This window comes from Nelumbo lutea, chromosome 5, assembly GCF_056320005.1.
Source record: "Nelumbo lutea isolate HS-2025 chromosome 5, American lotus-T2T, whole genome shotgun sequence".
Classification (NCBI taxonomy): domain Eukaryota; kingdom Viridiplantae; phylum Streptophyta; class Magnoliopsida; order Proteales; family Nelumbonaceae; genus Nelumbo; species Nelumbo lutea.
In genome coordinates this window covers 83,518,695-83,533,527 of record NC_142688.1, presented here as the reverse complement: position 1 = coordinate 83,533,527, position 14,833 = coordinate 83,518,695, and the positions used below count along the sequence as shown (strand labels likewise).

At 35.6% G+C, this 14,833-nt stretch overlaps 1 protein-coding gene across 1 annotated transcript; it reads left to right on the top strand.

Moving 5' to 3' along the window:
- The first annotated feature begins 6,251 nt into the window (after positions 1-6,251).
- On the top strand, positions 6,252-11,867 carry LOC148853164 (transcription factor RF2b-like). Its single transcript, XM_088945900.1, has 4 exons — positions 6,252-7,071; positions 9,574-9,706; positions 10,136-10,220; positions 10,876-11,867. Exons 1-4 carry the CDS (start codon positions 6,521-6,523, stop codon positions 11,241-11,243), a joined length of 1,137 nt encoding a protein of 378 aa, XP_088802026.1. The 5' UTR covers positions 6,252-6,520; the 3' UTR covers positions 11,244-11,867.
- Positions 11,868-14,833: the final 2,966 nt, after the last annotated feature.

The following is a 14,833-nucleotide window of genomic DNA, read 5'->3' as shown; positions in this document are numbered from 1 at the left end:
ATTTTGTAAATATGTAATTTTACACCGAATTATACCGAAAACCAATGTAATAAATACATCAAAATTTTAGATGTATTTATTACATCTCTCTCTTCTCCTCTCTTCCTCCGACGAAAACAGAGAGGCAACGATCTTTGGCAGCTCTCTCTCTCTTCTTCTGACGACAACAGAGAGGCGGTGATCTCTGGCAGCTTTTCCATCGCCTGTTTCTGGGTCTGATACGCTGGTTGCAACACCCGACAAGAACTGCAACCCAGTCACCAAACGAGAACGAGAATAGAGAGGCTCACTGCAACCCGGTTTGATACTCCGGTTGCAACACCCGGCAAGGACTGCAACACCCGATGAGAACGAGAACAGAGAGGCTCACGTACGAGAGCCTCTCTTGTTGCAACACCCGGTCACCAGTTTATGGGTCTAATACGCCGCTCACGGTGCTCTGTTTCTTGTCCGACTGGCAAGGACTACAATCTCTCAGTTGCAGTGGACTTTTACCTCGGTTTCCTTGTGTTCATCGTCGTTTCGTTCACAGCCATTGTTTCCACTCCCTCTCTCTCTCTTCTCCTCTCTATCTTCTTCTTTTTCTCTCTCACTCTCTATTCAGTAGCTTGTTGGCTTCTTTGTTCTCTCCCCCTTCCTTCTTCTTCTCCGTCGTCGTCCTCGTACACTTTAACCATTACCAAACAAACATCAGTGTAAAACTTTTACATGATCGGTTCATCTTTTACACTTATCTGGTGGGATGTTTTTCAAATGCACCGGTGTAATTTTGCATTTACACCGCATCCAAACTAAGCCTTTAAGTTCTCTTTTTTTTTTTTTTGTTGTTGTTGTTCATAGAGTTTATATTATTTTTTTTTCCTTCATATCAATCAGTCTCAATAATAACTTCATGAGTATTTCGACAATTTTGTAAACCTTATTAGATGATTATATTAATAAGGTCTAGTTGCAAAAAATTAAAAGAAGATGATTGCAATTACCAAAATTTAATGAAGATTTTAAAAATTTATCCTAATTTCATTTCAGTAGATAATAATTATAGAACACTATTTGTTGAAAAGCTGGAGCCTTGAGCGGAGACTGATTTGTACATCTCTAGTGTGCAAATATGCAATGCCGTGATTGGATAAGGGAATATCTCTAGAGGCAACCACCAAAGGCAGTAAAGATAATTTACAGTAAATTGTAAATTATTAGCAAGGACCGAAGCGGTTCATCTGAATGGTGCATCGGTGCATGGTTTGTGGTTTGGTTTTATTTATGCTTGTAAATTGTAAATGACCAGAGGACTACCATTCTGTCAACTTGAACCTCATCTCCTTTGGCTAAATGAAGGTCATGCAATCATAGGGTCGGTTTTGCTCGATTTAGATAGTGTTTGGAGAAACTTTAGGAATGCTTGCGCTTTTAAAGCCCAAAAGCAGAAAGCTTTGTGCTCTTGGGACTTGAAAGTGCTTTGGTTTTAGATTTCAAATAACTTTTTACTTCAATTTTGTTTTCTATATCCAAAAGTTTTAAAGTTAAAAAGCAAAAGCTAATCTAAATAGAGCCTAGTCTCAAGACTCTCAACTAATTCATATACATCTACACTCGCAAGGACGATATCTGCATCTACTCACAATATATTATAGCTGCCCCTTTGAAACATATACAAGTATGGAGATGTTCTCAATGTATGTTTATAGTGTCATATGGAAAAGTTGAGAAGTACATGAGCATGTTTGTTCCACGTGATTTATATTTAAAAAGAAAATAAAATAAAAGTATAAAAAAAAGTCATGATGTCTTTTTTTTATTTTTTGATATTTCATGTTTATTGGCTCTTTGACATATTTTATACTTTCTAAAATGTGTGTACCAAATGTATGTGTGATACTTATACCTTCTACTATCTAATAATACATATGAATGTTATAAAGTATAGTCACATTAATGTATTCATTAACATGTGTGCCACATGACATCATATATGGATGCCGCATGGCATACAATATTGTTGACTTGCCTTTAGATACCATGTGACATCATATATGAATGCAGTATAATATACAATATTATTGACTTACATTTATATGTCATATGGCATGTATATGTATGACACATTTTGTTATATCCAAAAGTTAGCATTAATTTTACTTTGAAAAATATATTTAAAAAAAAAATTATCCAAATGGTTTTCAGATTAAAAATACAAAAAGAAAACATATTTTATGTATGCTTTGGTATTCTTAAAAGTATAAAGTACAAAATACAATAAAAAAAGCTTTTACTTTTGAACTTTTGGTTGTAAAAAATAAAATCAAGCTCAGAAGACGCGTCTTTATTTTCTAGCTTGTACCCTTAAATTTGCAGTATCAAGTGGTTCAACCCGACAATTCATTAAGAAAGATAAAAAGAAAAGAACTTGCAAAACTTCTTCTAATTAAAGCTATGCTCTAAGCTTAATAAGCCCAAGGAAGTTTTCTAAAAGCCTGTTTGGAAAAGATTCGGCTTTTATTAAGTTGCATTGACTCAAGTACTTGAAGCTATTAAAATGTTTCACCGAAAAAGTGGATTTCTTAGCTCAATTATAGTGTACTTGGGCTGTTCTGGTTGCTTACACTAAATATATCTTCTAAGCTTTTGTGTATGACCTACTCTCGCAAAGCCACGAGCCGCTGCGTGAAAGTCCTCCCAAATGGGCACTGAGTCCAAGTCCAAGAGGTACTGTCACATAATTTGGTTAGCCATGAAAACTTATTTACTTTTATCATATAAAGCTTCCGTTATTGGTGTTATAACTTGTAAAATTAAGTTTTAAATGGTATTACTCAAACTCCATTATGATAAGACACAATATTGATTGCAACATTCACAATGAAACAAGTCATTTCAGTATGTTTCTACCCAATCTTTGAGGTGTTTACCTTTAATGTCAATCCGACCAAACTGGTTCGATCCAACCAGAGTTGATTGGTTTTTTAAAATCATCAGTCGGTTTCGATTTGTATGAAAAAATAAATTGAAAATTCGGTTCGGTTTTGTTTTTTATACATGAAAACCGAAATTAAATCGAACTGAACTGATTCTATATGTTTAAGTAATTATTAAATAGTCTATACCCCAAGGTTCAAAGTATCAGCATGTATCGGTTAATACGTATCATTTTGGAACCTCTCCGATACGCCCCTACAATGGGTGTATCGGGAGTCTGACCGGTTTAGGGTGTGGAGGAGGCCTAAACCGGCTTCCATGAACCAGTTGCGAAAAAAATAAAAAAAAGGGTACCAAAAGCTGTGATTTACCCGATACACCCATACCGGCGTATCAAGCATATCGATATTTTGAACCTTGCTCTACCCTATATATTAAGTTTTGATATATTTTATTTGTGTTTTGTTTGAACTTTGAAAAAATTGGTTATTTATGATAAAAACTAAAAAGTAAAACCAATACAAATATAATACAATGGCACAATATTTAATTCAGTTGTATATAATTTTAAATATATAATGACAAAAATAATCAGTTTTGCATAAAAAATTAATCGATTTAAATATATATTTTGATTTTGCATAAAAACTAAAAAGAAATAAACTTATATATAAATAGATTTTTAGAAATAAAAATTTGAGTTTAAAATATATATAAAAACTGACTAAACCGATAAACCAACCCTTTATATTTGAGTTGGTTTTGCTTCAGGGTTGATCAGTTTCAATTTAGTCAATAAGTAAATCGACCAAATCAGATTGATTAAAGAAAATGACTCAAACTGACCTAACACTCTACCCAATCCAAGTTATGCGCATATTTATCTTTAACTTTTGAGGTTGGAGATGGACTTGGGGGCATGGAAAATTGGGGTTGTCATAGTTTGGATTTGGGCCTCAGGTTACCTTAATACGATCTAAGCCTTGCCCAACTTTAGCCCAATCGCATCAAATAAATCTCACACTATTTGTGTAATATGTGGTCTAAACCCACCTAAGGCTGTCGATGGGTTGAGTAGACCCGATAGAACGAAATAGAAACAACCCAATTATATAAGGTCTGCTTCTGCATCACGTATCGCAGTTATAATTGGTCCAGATCAATTTCTTTATTCTGAACCAATTGAGACCGGAATCGACTATATATTTAACTGTCACCCATGTTCACAGGTTCTTGTAACGTGGACTGTATGATAGATGATGTGGCATATCTTGGTTGGCCTGTGTGGCTAAGGCTAGACCGTTGAAGCAGACAAAATGGATTTAATTCATATGATGGGAGTTGTATATGCTTATTGTCTTGTATCCGGGTTATTGGATATCCATATAATGACAGCCCTGCCTGTAGGGGAAAGATCCAGATATGGAACTTGCAATATAGTCTATAAAAACCAAAACTAGAATTGATTTATGGGAATCAGAAGAGAAGAAGAAGTCAGCAGATTGGGAATGGGTGGCGTCAGCCTGATGATGATCCGTTAACATCAACAAGTTTCCCCTTGAAGGATCTGTTTGCTGTGCAATCGTAACACGCCAAAGCTAAAAAGAATAAATAAATAAAATGTAATGTCTACTAACGCGGCATCTAAAAAGGTCGAAAGGAATTAATACATCACGTGGCCAGCCTAATACTATTTTCAATTTTCCAGTGGGAAGAGAGAGAGAGTACAAAAGGAATACTTGAACAAGAGAAAGAGGGGGTGGTGTGGACTGTGGACACTGGACAGCCATTTAACGCGGCCAAGGAATTTACATATGTAAGATGCGAGATGGAGGGTCCAGATTGGGCAAATAAAAATGATAGAATGAGTCACATTCACTATGGCAACGTTTGAAAAAACAATCCGGAAACGGAACCCTTCTGGACCTGTTTTTGAGTTGATGGTTCGAAGGTATAGTTTATTCTGATAAATAAATTAAATAAAATAATTAAAAATTAAAAACGGTCAAAATGATTGAATAGATTGATGAATTGACAGTTTGACTATATGGTTCAATAGATTATTAACTTTTCCAATGGTTTTTTTTCAAAATCAAATTTGGGGTAAAATGAAACTAATTATTTAAACGATTTTTGGGCTGAACGGTCTGACCGTCCGGATTAACGGCGGTTCAAAAACCCAAACCTTGTACTATGGGTTGGGGTGATGGATGGTTTTTATAAAGGTAAAAAAGAGATGCATGTGCGGATATTAAGAAGTGATCTGTTGTTGTGGGTGGTGGATCTAACAAGTAATGCAGGACATTGGATGTTCAAATTGTTAATTAATTTTTTTTTTTAAAAAAAGCTGGGTCTACGACCCGACAATCTCACATGGAGCCTTGCGTGAACCTTGCCCTTGCCGTGGGCTTTTCCTCTACTTCTCACCCCAAAATTAGATTTTCGATCAAATTCTTGTACAATGTTTTCAACGTCTTAATTATGAAAGAAATATGTAGAATATTGCACTTTGGTTTGAAGAAAAATGTAAAAAAAAGAAAGGAAAGGAAAGATAGGAATTAGGAAAAGTTTTATAAATCTTTTATTGGTTTTTCTATTTTTCCCTTTCTTTCTCTACTTTTTCTTTCAAATCAAACATTGCCTAAATTCTAATTGTGATGTATTTGATTTTTGAAATGACCAGATTAATCAATGAGTACGCAATTGGCCCACAAAAAGAAGCCGAAAAGAAAAGGCCCACAAATAGAGAACCCATGCACCACCGCCTCCATACCCTATCACGTTGAACAAGCAATCAACGTTATAGGATGCTAACTTTTTTTCACTTTTTAATTTTTTATTGATGGGCTAATTGGGCTTGGGTTGAGACGTAATCTCAATATCTGATTGTTGGGAAAGAGAGACGTAATTCATAATAATGCCTAGAGAATTATGATTTGCTTAGGCCACACTTTGGAGTCAAAGACAGTCAAATAGATGATGGATTCCATTTGAAATCACGACTTGTAGGAGAATAGAGGAAAAAAAAGAAACATGATTTTTTTTTATCTATAATAATAAATATTTTATAATATAGATGCATTCCCAATTGTAATAAACATTTTATTTTCTGAATATTATGTATTAAAAACCTGCTGAATTCATGGGCTTTCCAAACATTATTGCAAGCCCAAGATACGGCTTATCTGAATTATTAAGTTCAACGAGCCTATTGAAGTGGTAAAATTTTGGGATGAACCACACTCACACGCCACAGCCCAAAATAATGAATCTGGTTCGCGCCGAAGGGTAAAACGGTAATGCTTTTTCACGCGGAGCGGAGCTGCGGAGGACGTGGAGAGAACTAAAACTGGGAGAAGTTGTGATGGTGGTTTATTTATTAAGCGGGAAGCAGGAAGAATAAAGAATTGGTAATAAGGTTTCGGGGTGTAACGTGTCATTTAGAAATTGGAAAGTGAAAAACATAATTTTACGGTGGCGGTCATGTGAGCATTTTCATTTTAATCCTTTTCTTCTAAATTCTAAACAATCTCTCTCTCTCTCTCTCTCTCCCCTCTTAACACTTTCGTATTAGCTGCTCTCTCTCTCTCTCTCTGGCCTTGCAATGGAAGAACAGAAAGCAGATCAGAGCCGAAGAGACATGGATAATTCACAGGGTGCCCATAATGCAAAAGCGACGACGCCAATGCTCGGGACCTTCAGAAGTTCTCATCATCGGCGAGCACACTCGGAGATGAATTTCAGGCTGCCCGATGACCTAGATCTCGCCGGAGATCCATTCGATGCGCCGACTGGGAGCTACGAAGAGATCGGATCAGAGGACGATATCTTCTCTACTTACATGGACATCGAGAAGCTCGGATCCAAGGTTGAGGATTGTAGTACTGGAGGAGCGACGAAGCTCGGAGATTGTCGGATCGACAATGCCGCCTGTGTGGGTCAGAATGGCGGTACCGGAGTTGGTGGGGTTGCGGTGGAATGCGGTGGTGGGGATAAGAACGTGAGGCCGCGGCACCGGCACAGCAATTCGGTTGATGGGTCTTTTATTTCGAGGGGCGGTGAGTCTTTGTTTGCTGATACAATTGAGGCCAAGAAGGCAATGGCTCCTGATAAGCTTGCTGAGCTCTGGGCCATTGATCCCAAGCGGGCTAAAAGGTAAACTTATTTGGTGTTTTACAAGGACCTCTTTCTGGGACTTGGATGGTTTGATTGAATTTTGGACTCGGGTTTTGTGTTTGAAATCTGATTTCTTTGTTTCTGAGTCTCATTCATGTAGTCTTTCATTAAACATGACAAGACTAATGTAATGCTAGAAATCAGGTCATTATCCTCGGAACAGTATTGCCATGAGCTTTATTTGGAATTGTGAATACCATATGTTATCTCCTGTGTTAAGTTTTCGTTCACTCCCACTCATGAACATAGAACGATGCAGAGATGGGCCAGCCTTAGAATTATGACATGTTGATTCCAATTTTACTCCAAAATTAATAGTTTCTTGCAACTGTGATTTAAAAAAAAAAAAAAAAAAAAAAAGAGACTGATGACAGACAAAAGGTCTTAAACCGTGATTTGAATATGGCTCAAGATAACGATATCTGAATTACGACGGAAACAATTAGAAACAAGCACATCCAGGGAACTTATGAGTAGCCCCAGTAGATTACAAGGTTAAAAAAGTTCACATTGATGGTTTGGGCATGTGCAAAGATGACCAATGAGTCAATGGTCACGGGAACAATGAGTAGCTTGGTGCAAGCACTGCATCAAAGTATCACCTCGGCAACTATTAAAGGGTTTTAAGTCCCTATATATAGGGGATGCATTTGGCAGAGGAAGGTTCCTACATAATCACTTAGTCCTTGCTTTGTTCTGTGGGATAACCATAGGAGGGATTCAATAAGTAATTCAGTGCACTTATAATTTAACAATGGATATGACACTGAACAGAACAGAATGGCAAAACAGGATTCATGTAGCCGACTCCATGTAGTTGGGACAAGGCTTAGATGATGATGATTCAATAAGTAATTTGATCTTTGCAACCTGAGAATTGATTAGGCAAATTTTAAGGGTCATTTAAGTCCAAAATTCAGGGTCAGGAGGGAACAAAATAGGAGAGGGAAAAAAGGATCAAATGGACAGAGTGATGTTTATCAGAATGATCTTTTCTTTTTCTCTCTCAGCTATTTTAATCAGGCATTGCTGTAATTATTTTGGACTCCTCATTTTAGTTGTTATCTCCTAAGTGTTGACTCACATTGACTGATTGACAAGCTAAAATACCTAATTGCTGCCTCACTGCCTTGACCAGACAGGGTGCAAGTAGAAGGTTCTAAATAAGCAAGGAGAATGCTAACAAAGATGTGGTTTGAAGTAGTGTGAAATTACTTTACTGTTTGACAGAAAATATGGTGGAACTGGCATATGTATCAACCCCAAATAGTTGGATGAGACTTTGTTCAGCAGAGTCTAGATATTACTTTTCTTCTAATAAAGAGTATTTAGTTCCACCATTGAAAATCTGTTATCTAATTTAGTGCCGTTTTGAATAAAAGATGTATATGGCTATCAGATAGTTTCACATTGCTCTTAATAGCCTTAATTTGCACCTACACTTTGGCCTTAAGATAAGCTAAAAGTGGACCTCAAGTTGTGCTGAAGTTGGGTCTCCTGATAGGCCAATGTCTGTGTTACTGTAAGCCCATGTCCAGCTAGTCTTGCAATGGTTATCATTGGCTCTAATAAGAACTTTAGAAGAATGTTCTTAGATTTACATTGGTTTATTTAAAGGATGTTTAGGAATATCTTTGTTAGTCCTTTGCTGATCCAAAAAAAAGAAAAAAACATTGTTAGTCCTTGTTTAGAAGATTCCTATTGTGATTTCTTATGTAAAATTGTTGCATGATATGATTTCACAGCTATCTCATATGGTGCTTATCCCATGTTCCCCTAATTGGCTAATTCCCTTGCACTCTGTATAAATTGTAGAAATTAAAAAGAAGAGAACAAGAAAATAAAAAAATTTCTTTTAGAGAGAGTGGGCCCATTTTCACTTCCTCTCACTCCCATTTCTTTTAGATTTATAAAATAGAGGAGGTCAAAAAGAAAATTTACTTTCCCATTTATCAGAGCTTTCTTTTATATTTTGGTTTCCATTGCCAACCATACTAAGAAAAAATCACTTTGTTTTATGCCTATCCAAAAAAACTCACTTTCTTGTTTATTTCCTTTTCCTTTCTTTCATTTTCTCCTCAAGCAAAGATAGTTTTAACCTCAGTTCTATTTTCTCTTAATCTAAGACCTTATTTCTACATCTATATAATTATTTTCTTCTATTCCCTAATTAATCTAGCTCATTATTACTCATCCCCTTGAAGGCTCTGTCCAGCCTTTCCTTGAGTGGTTGTCTTCCATCAATATAATGAAATGGAATTTGATTACAGAACTAATGGTTTTGTTTGAATACTAGTCTTAAGTTAATCCTATTCAAGAAAGCCTAATTGCAACAATATGTTGTTGACCACATGTGTGATCTTCCTTAGATTATGATTTCTGTCATTAAAATGGTCATGTGGTAGTGGATATATATTCTGTTAAATAGATTTGAAGCCAGAATTTTGAAACTTCAAAGCCTTTTGGGATTGTGATTTTCAGGATTCTTGCAAATCGGCAGTCTGCTGCTAGATCAAAAGAGAGGAAGGCTCGCTATATATCAGAGCTTGAGCGAAAGGTTCAGACATTACAAACTGAAGCAACAACTCTTTCTGCACAATTAACGCTATTTCAGGTTATTTCAGATTTTTTGCTCTCCTTGTTACTTGATGTCAAATGCTATATATATATTATATGCGGATGATATTAATTGTCATTCATATTTACTTGTATTTATCATTTTTTTATATAATAAAGATACACAATATCAGTTTACAGATCTTCAACATGTAGAAATTTGCATTCTTATCTATATTCAACGTAAATTAGCAGTGACATGACAAATTTTCAATTTTTGAAATGCCCAGGTTACCCTAGGCAATAGCAATTACCTAAGTGCCAAAACTAACTTATCCAGTTTTTTTTCTTTTTTCTTTTTCCTTTTCTTCCAAGTTTAAGAGATGGTTATTGTTTTGTAATTTTGCTTTTATCATCTATTGTTTTCATATCTTTTAGAATGCTGCATTAAAACACACAATTTTAAACCTATCATCCTTCTTTTCAGAGAGATACAACAGGTCTGACTACCGAGAACACAGAGCTTAAGCTTCGGTTACAAGCTATGGAGCAGCAAGCTCAGCTCCGTGATGGTAAGGTTTCAGTTATAACGTTTTTCTCTTTGCTTCAGTCTACAACCTATCATGCCATGCATCTTGCCTGAAAATATGAGTTGAATAATTCTTGTAGTCATTTATTCAGATCAGTGTTGGTTGCATGGACCCCTCTAAATGGTTGAAGATGCCGATGTAGGAATAATCAGATCGCAACACTCTATATAGATTCCTTTTTGATGAAACACTCCATAGATTCTTAAAGAACTTTTCTATGTGACCATTGCCTTCTCCGTATTCCACATTAATGAACAGCTAATGTAGAATATGTGTACCATTTTTCCAATTGCATACAATGTTAGAATCCAGCAGGGGTAGCCCACCTTCCATACCCATAACCCCTCCAAATCCTGGTGAAGGTGGGAATTCATCCCAATTCTCCATTACAACAGTACAACCTGCTAGAGACCTTACTGACTGAGCCAGTTGGTACCTTCTAGTCATGATTTTGTCAGAGTGCTAAAATCATCTGGAATTCTGATTTTGGGCCAAGTCTCATCCAAATATCCAACTAAGTGGTTTTTCTTTTATCTTCTAATTATCTTATCTGTGTTTTTCCTAGTTTTGTTTTATTCTAACCCATCACTGTGAATATTGAATTAAGCAATGCTTGTGTTTTGGATAATTAATGCAGCCCTAAATGAGGCACTGAAGCAGGAAGTTGAGAGACTCAGAATTGCTACTGGGGAAGTATCAAGCCCTGGAGATGCACTTAACTTGGTGATGCACCATGTGCAATATTCTCCATCACCTTTCTTCTGTCTTCCACAACAACCAGGTTCTGGAGGCCACCAGAGCTTTCAGATGCCGCAATTTCAACCTTCTCAGTCCAACATGGGAAGCCACCCACTGCTTGCATCTCAATCTCATGCTTTCTCAGAGATGTTGCAGCAGGATCCCCTTGGCAGATTACAGGGGCTTGACATAAATAGTAGGGGCTCACATCTCGTGAAGTCTGAAGGCCCTTCAATCTCTGCCAGCGAAAGTAGCACCACCTTTTAACTTGAATTTGGCATCCATCCGCTGACCTTACCAATTGCCCTACCCCATATGCTAGACTGTCCATAACCTGACATCATTCTGCTGTCCCGTCCATGTAGCTTTGTTACTCGTTATTTCCCAAAATATTTTTATTAATTTTTTATTCCATTTGTATCTTTCTTGTGGCTCTATTTTTCTTCTTAGCGTAACTGCTTTGACTTCATCTTTCTGTTTCTTTCTTTGGTCAAGTTCTTTTCAAACACCATCACCGAGTTACTTTTATGTTTAATCAATACAGAATTCATTTTATTGGTGTGTCTGAGAAAGAGAAGAAACATTGCTGATTGTTTTCTTCACTAGAGGTCTGTTTTCTTTTCTTTTCTTTTGCCGGGGGGGGGGAGGAGGTGTGAAGGTTGAATCTACCCATGTCGAGCCCTATTTGTATCATCTCTATTGGTACTTTATAGCTTTATATTTGTAGTTATTTCTTGACATTAACTTGATTTATTTGGTTGATTTGAATTTAAATCATCCTTTCTCGGAAGTTGATGTTACTGAAACGGTTGTGGTTTTTATTAATTGTTTACAGTATTGGACCATATATAACAGTGTTCATAATGAAATTTGATTGTTTTTTCCCTGAAATCCGAATATTCTTGGTTTTACTTGACCAAGGGTCCATTTGGTTCTGTTTGAGAATCGGAGTTGGAATGGTCGATTCCTCTCACCTATTTGGTTTTCAGTCAGAAATCGGAATCAGAATCAGTTCGAATGGTTTTTCATTCCCAAGGGAGAGGGAAGGAATGGCTATTCTCTCAAATGGGAGAATACCATCCCACCAGAAAAGAGAATGGGATTTCAATACAGCTGAACCAAACCATTGGACCATTCTGATTTCGATTCCAGACCCCTATTTCTGTAAACCAAGTGGACTCTAAATACTGGAGTGATGTTTTTTATCCCAGGTTTTGTTGCACTTCAGAAACGTGAAAGAGGCCAGCTTTCATAATCCAAACAGAGCAGGTTTTCACTTGGCCGCTCTCATGTTTATGAAAAGTTTGAAGGGTCATTGGATTATTGCTGAAATGGTTGAACTAAATGATTTATTGCTTTGTAGTTTAGAGGACAAAATACGTTTAGATGTTTTTAGGGGTACAAACACCAAGGTGGCAAAGTCCAAAGTGTTAAGAGTATTGAAAAGGGAAAAAATTTTGCTGTTTGGTAGCATCCTGCACATTAGTGTCTGCATGTGTATAGGGCAAAAAAATATTTATAATCAATCAATGTTATTAGTTAAAGAGACAAACAAAGGACTGAATGAGGTAACGGGTAATGCGGGGAAGCTCTTAGTTAAACAGTCTGGGCTGTTTTTCCCAAACGGCCAATGTTCCAGGCAATTCTGTACCATTTAAAAAATGAGGATGGTAATAATTGTTGGGAGAATGATGGTTCAGCCCAATGTCAGAATTTTTAGGCCTAAAGTACAATTGAGGTAGGTGCCAGTTCAAAATTGATGCCAATTTACAGGTGGACATTGGTGTATAGAGTGGGGGGGTTTTGACATTTTAAATGTTTATAGATCTGCAGTCGAATTCAGAAATTTGCATTGGGCCTATCTATACTTTTTCGATAATTGTTTAGTAAAAAAATCCTAATTTTATTTTTCCTTTTTACCCTCTATTATTTTTGTTTTTTCAGTATTTAACTATCATGAGGCCTTATGCTGTCCATCAAAGTTTTTCCAGTGATAAAAACAAAATGAGAATTGTTAACATGGTTGTAGATCCCATAACCAATTACACACATGACACATAAAGACTGTTAAATGTTGGTTGGAAATCCCATAACCAATAATTTATCATTATTTATGTTTCTGCTGAAATCATATATCAATCAATTGTTCTATAAATTCACCCAAATATTTAGAATAAAAATTAAAAATTCATGAACCTCACTTAGGATTAATATAGTGCATGTGAAATCATCAAAACACCAAAACTTGAAAATGATACAAAAGACACCTCTTATTGAATTAATGTTAATTTTAATTAGATAATAAGAAACCTATTATGGGCTTAATATTAATTTAGGTTTGTTTGGATACTTTTTTTAGCTATGGGTGAAAGATAACATAGACTCAATAAGAAGGATTCAATTATATATTATAGTCATGTTATGGTTTTCTAGAAAGGCGTTTCACATTCAATGGACCATAAGAAATATATCTTCTCCAAAGAAGGAATCATGATTAAAATTATATGAATGTTTAATTTTGATCAAAAGTGAAATATAGACAAGGAAAGCAAGAACTACTTACCGGAAGAAACTTTTATATGCTTTTGGAAGAAAATAAAATAATTTAAAAATCTTAAAAACAAGACCTAGCCCTCCCCCTCTCTTTACCAAAGTAGCAGAATCGTTGGTGAAGAGAAAGATAACCAACAACAAAGAAGGCAAAAGCAAATAGTGTGGCTGGATGGTTTGGGAGCAAAAAGCAAGATTAAATTTGATATGTTGTTTAGTTACCGAAAAGAACAAAAGTTTTGATCTATTTTATGATCCATTGTTAAAAAAAAATCAAATCATTTTATTAAACTGATGATATCCTAGAATATGAACATTATGCCTAACCAGTGGTATAAATTGGAAAAACATACCCCATTTTATCACCTAAACCCAAAAAGTCTAAATTATAATCTGTTAATAACGTTCATCATTAACATGTTGGTCTTGAAGATAGAAACAAGCTAATCAGAGGCATTTTCGTTTGAGTGAGGGAAAGAGATAAATAGAGAAGTGAATTTGAAAGTGAAGATCATAACCAATCTTTGGAGGGAGAGGAATGGTGAAGAGGGTTTTGACGAATATGACAAAAGATATTCTGAAGGCCATAGCTACTACAATTCAATAGCTTAGACATTGTATTAACTATTAAGGTTGGATTTTTTTTTTCAAGTTGTCATATAAATTTATTACATGTTTATAAGTCGAATACTGAGAAAGTAAACTCCCATAACAATAGTCCACATTAAAAATGTTTAAGTAGAGTAAATAAATGTTTTTAGCCCTCTAATAGTATCAACTTAAATATCTATGGGGGAAGAAAGTTTTCATGAGGTTAAAAGTTCCATAATGCCCCAATCAAATGTGAAAAAAATTATATTCACTAAAAAAGTCAAAAAATTATTATAATATAGTTTCTCATTCTTGTTACCAACACCAATGGTTAAAGGTTTTCATTCCCTTTTTCTTTTTATTTTTTTTCTTTTTTTTTATGTCTCACTGGGCTTCAAAAATGGGGGTAGCCCATCCCCCATCCCCTTAACCCCCTAACCTTGGTGGTAGTGGGATATAATCATCAACAAGTGAGACAATTGACAAGGTATAAGATGCCGAGTGCCACTATGGGTTTGGATTAGATTGTAGCTACTAAAGACCTAAATCCAAAATTAGATTTTTGTTATCATACTTTATTTGCATTTGTGAATTTAATTATATTTTTAATTATTGATTTTTGCATTTATTTTCACTCGTGCATTTCATGGGCCTCTCAACTAGTTTAAGATAAAATAGGAGATACATGGATACAATGGAATCATTAGAGCATATCT

Coding starts and splice junctions, on each gene's coding strand:
- LOC148853164 (XM_088945900.1), top strand. CDS start 6,521: ATGGAAGAACAGAAAGCAGATCAGAGCCGAAGAGACATGGATAATTCA. Junction 7,072..9,573: donor GATCCCAAGCGGGCTAAAAG/GTAAACTTATTT, acceptor TGTGATTTTCAG/GATTCTTGCAAATCGGCAGT. Junction 9,707..10,135: donor CACAATTAACGCTATTTCAG/GTTATTTCAGAT, acceptor CCTTCTTTTCAG/AGAGATACAACAGGTCTGAC.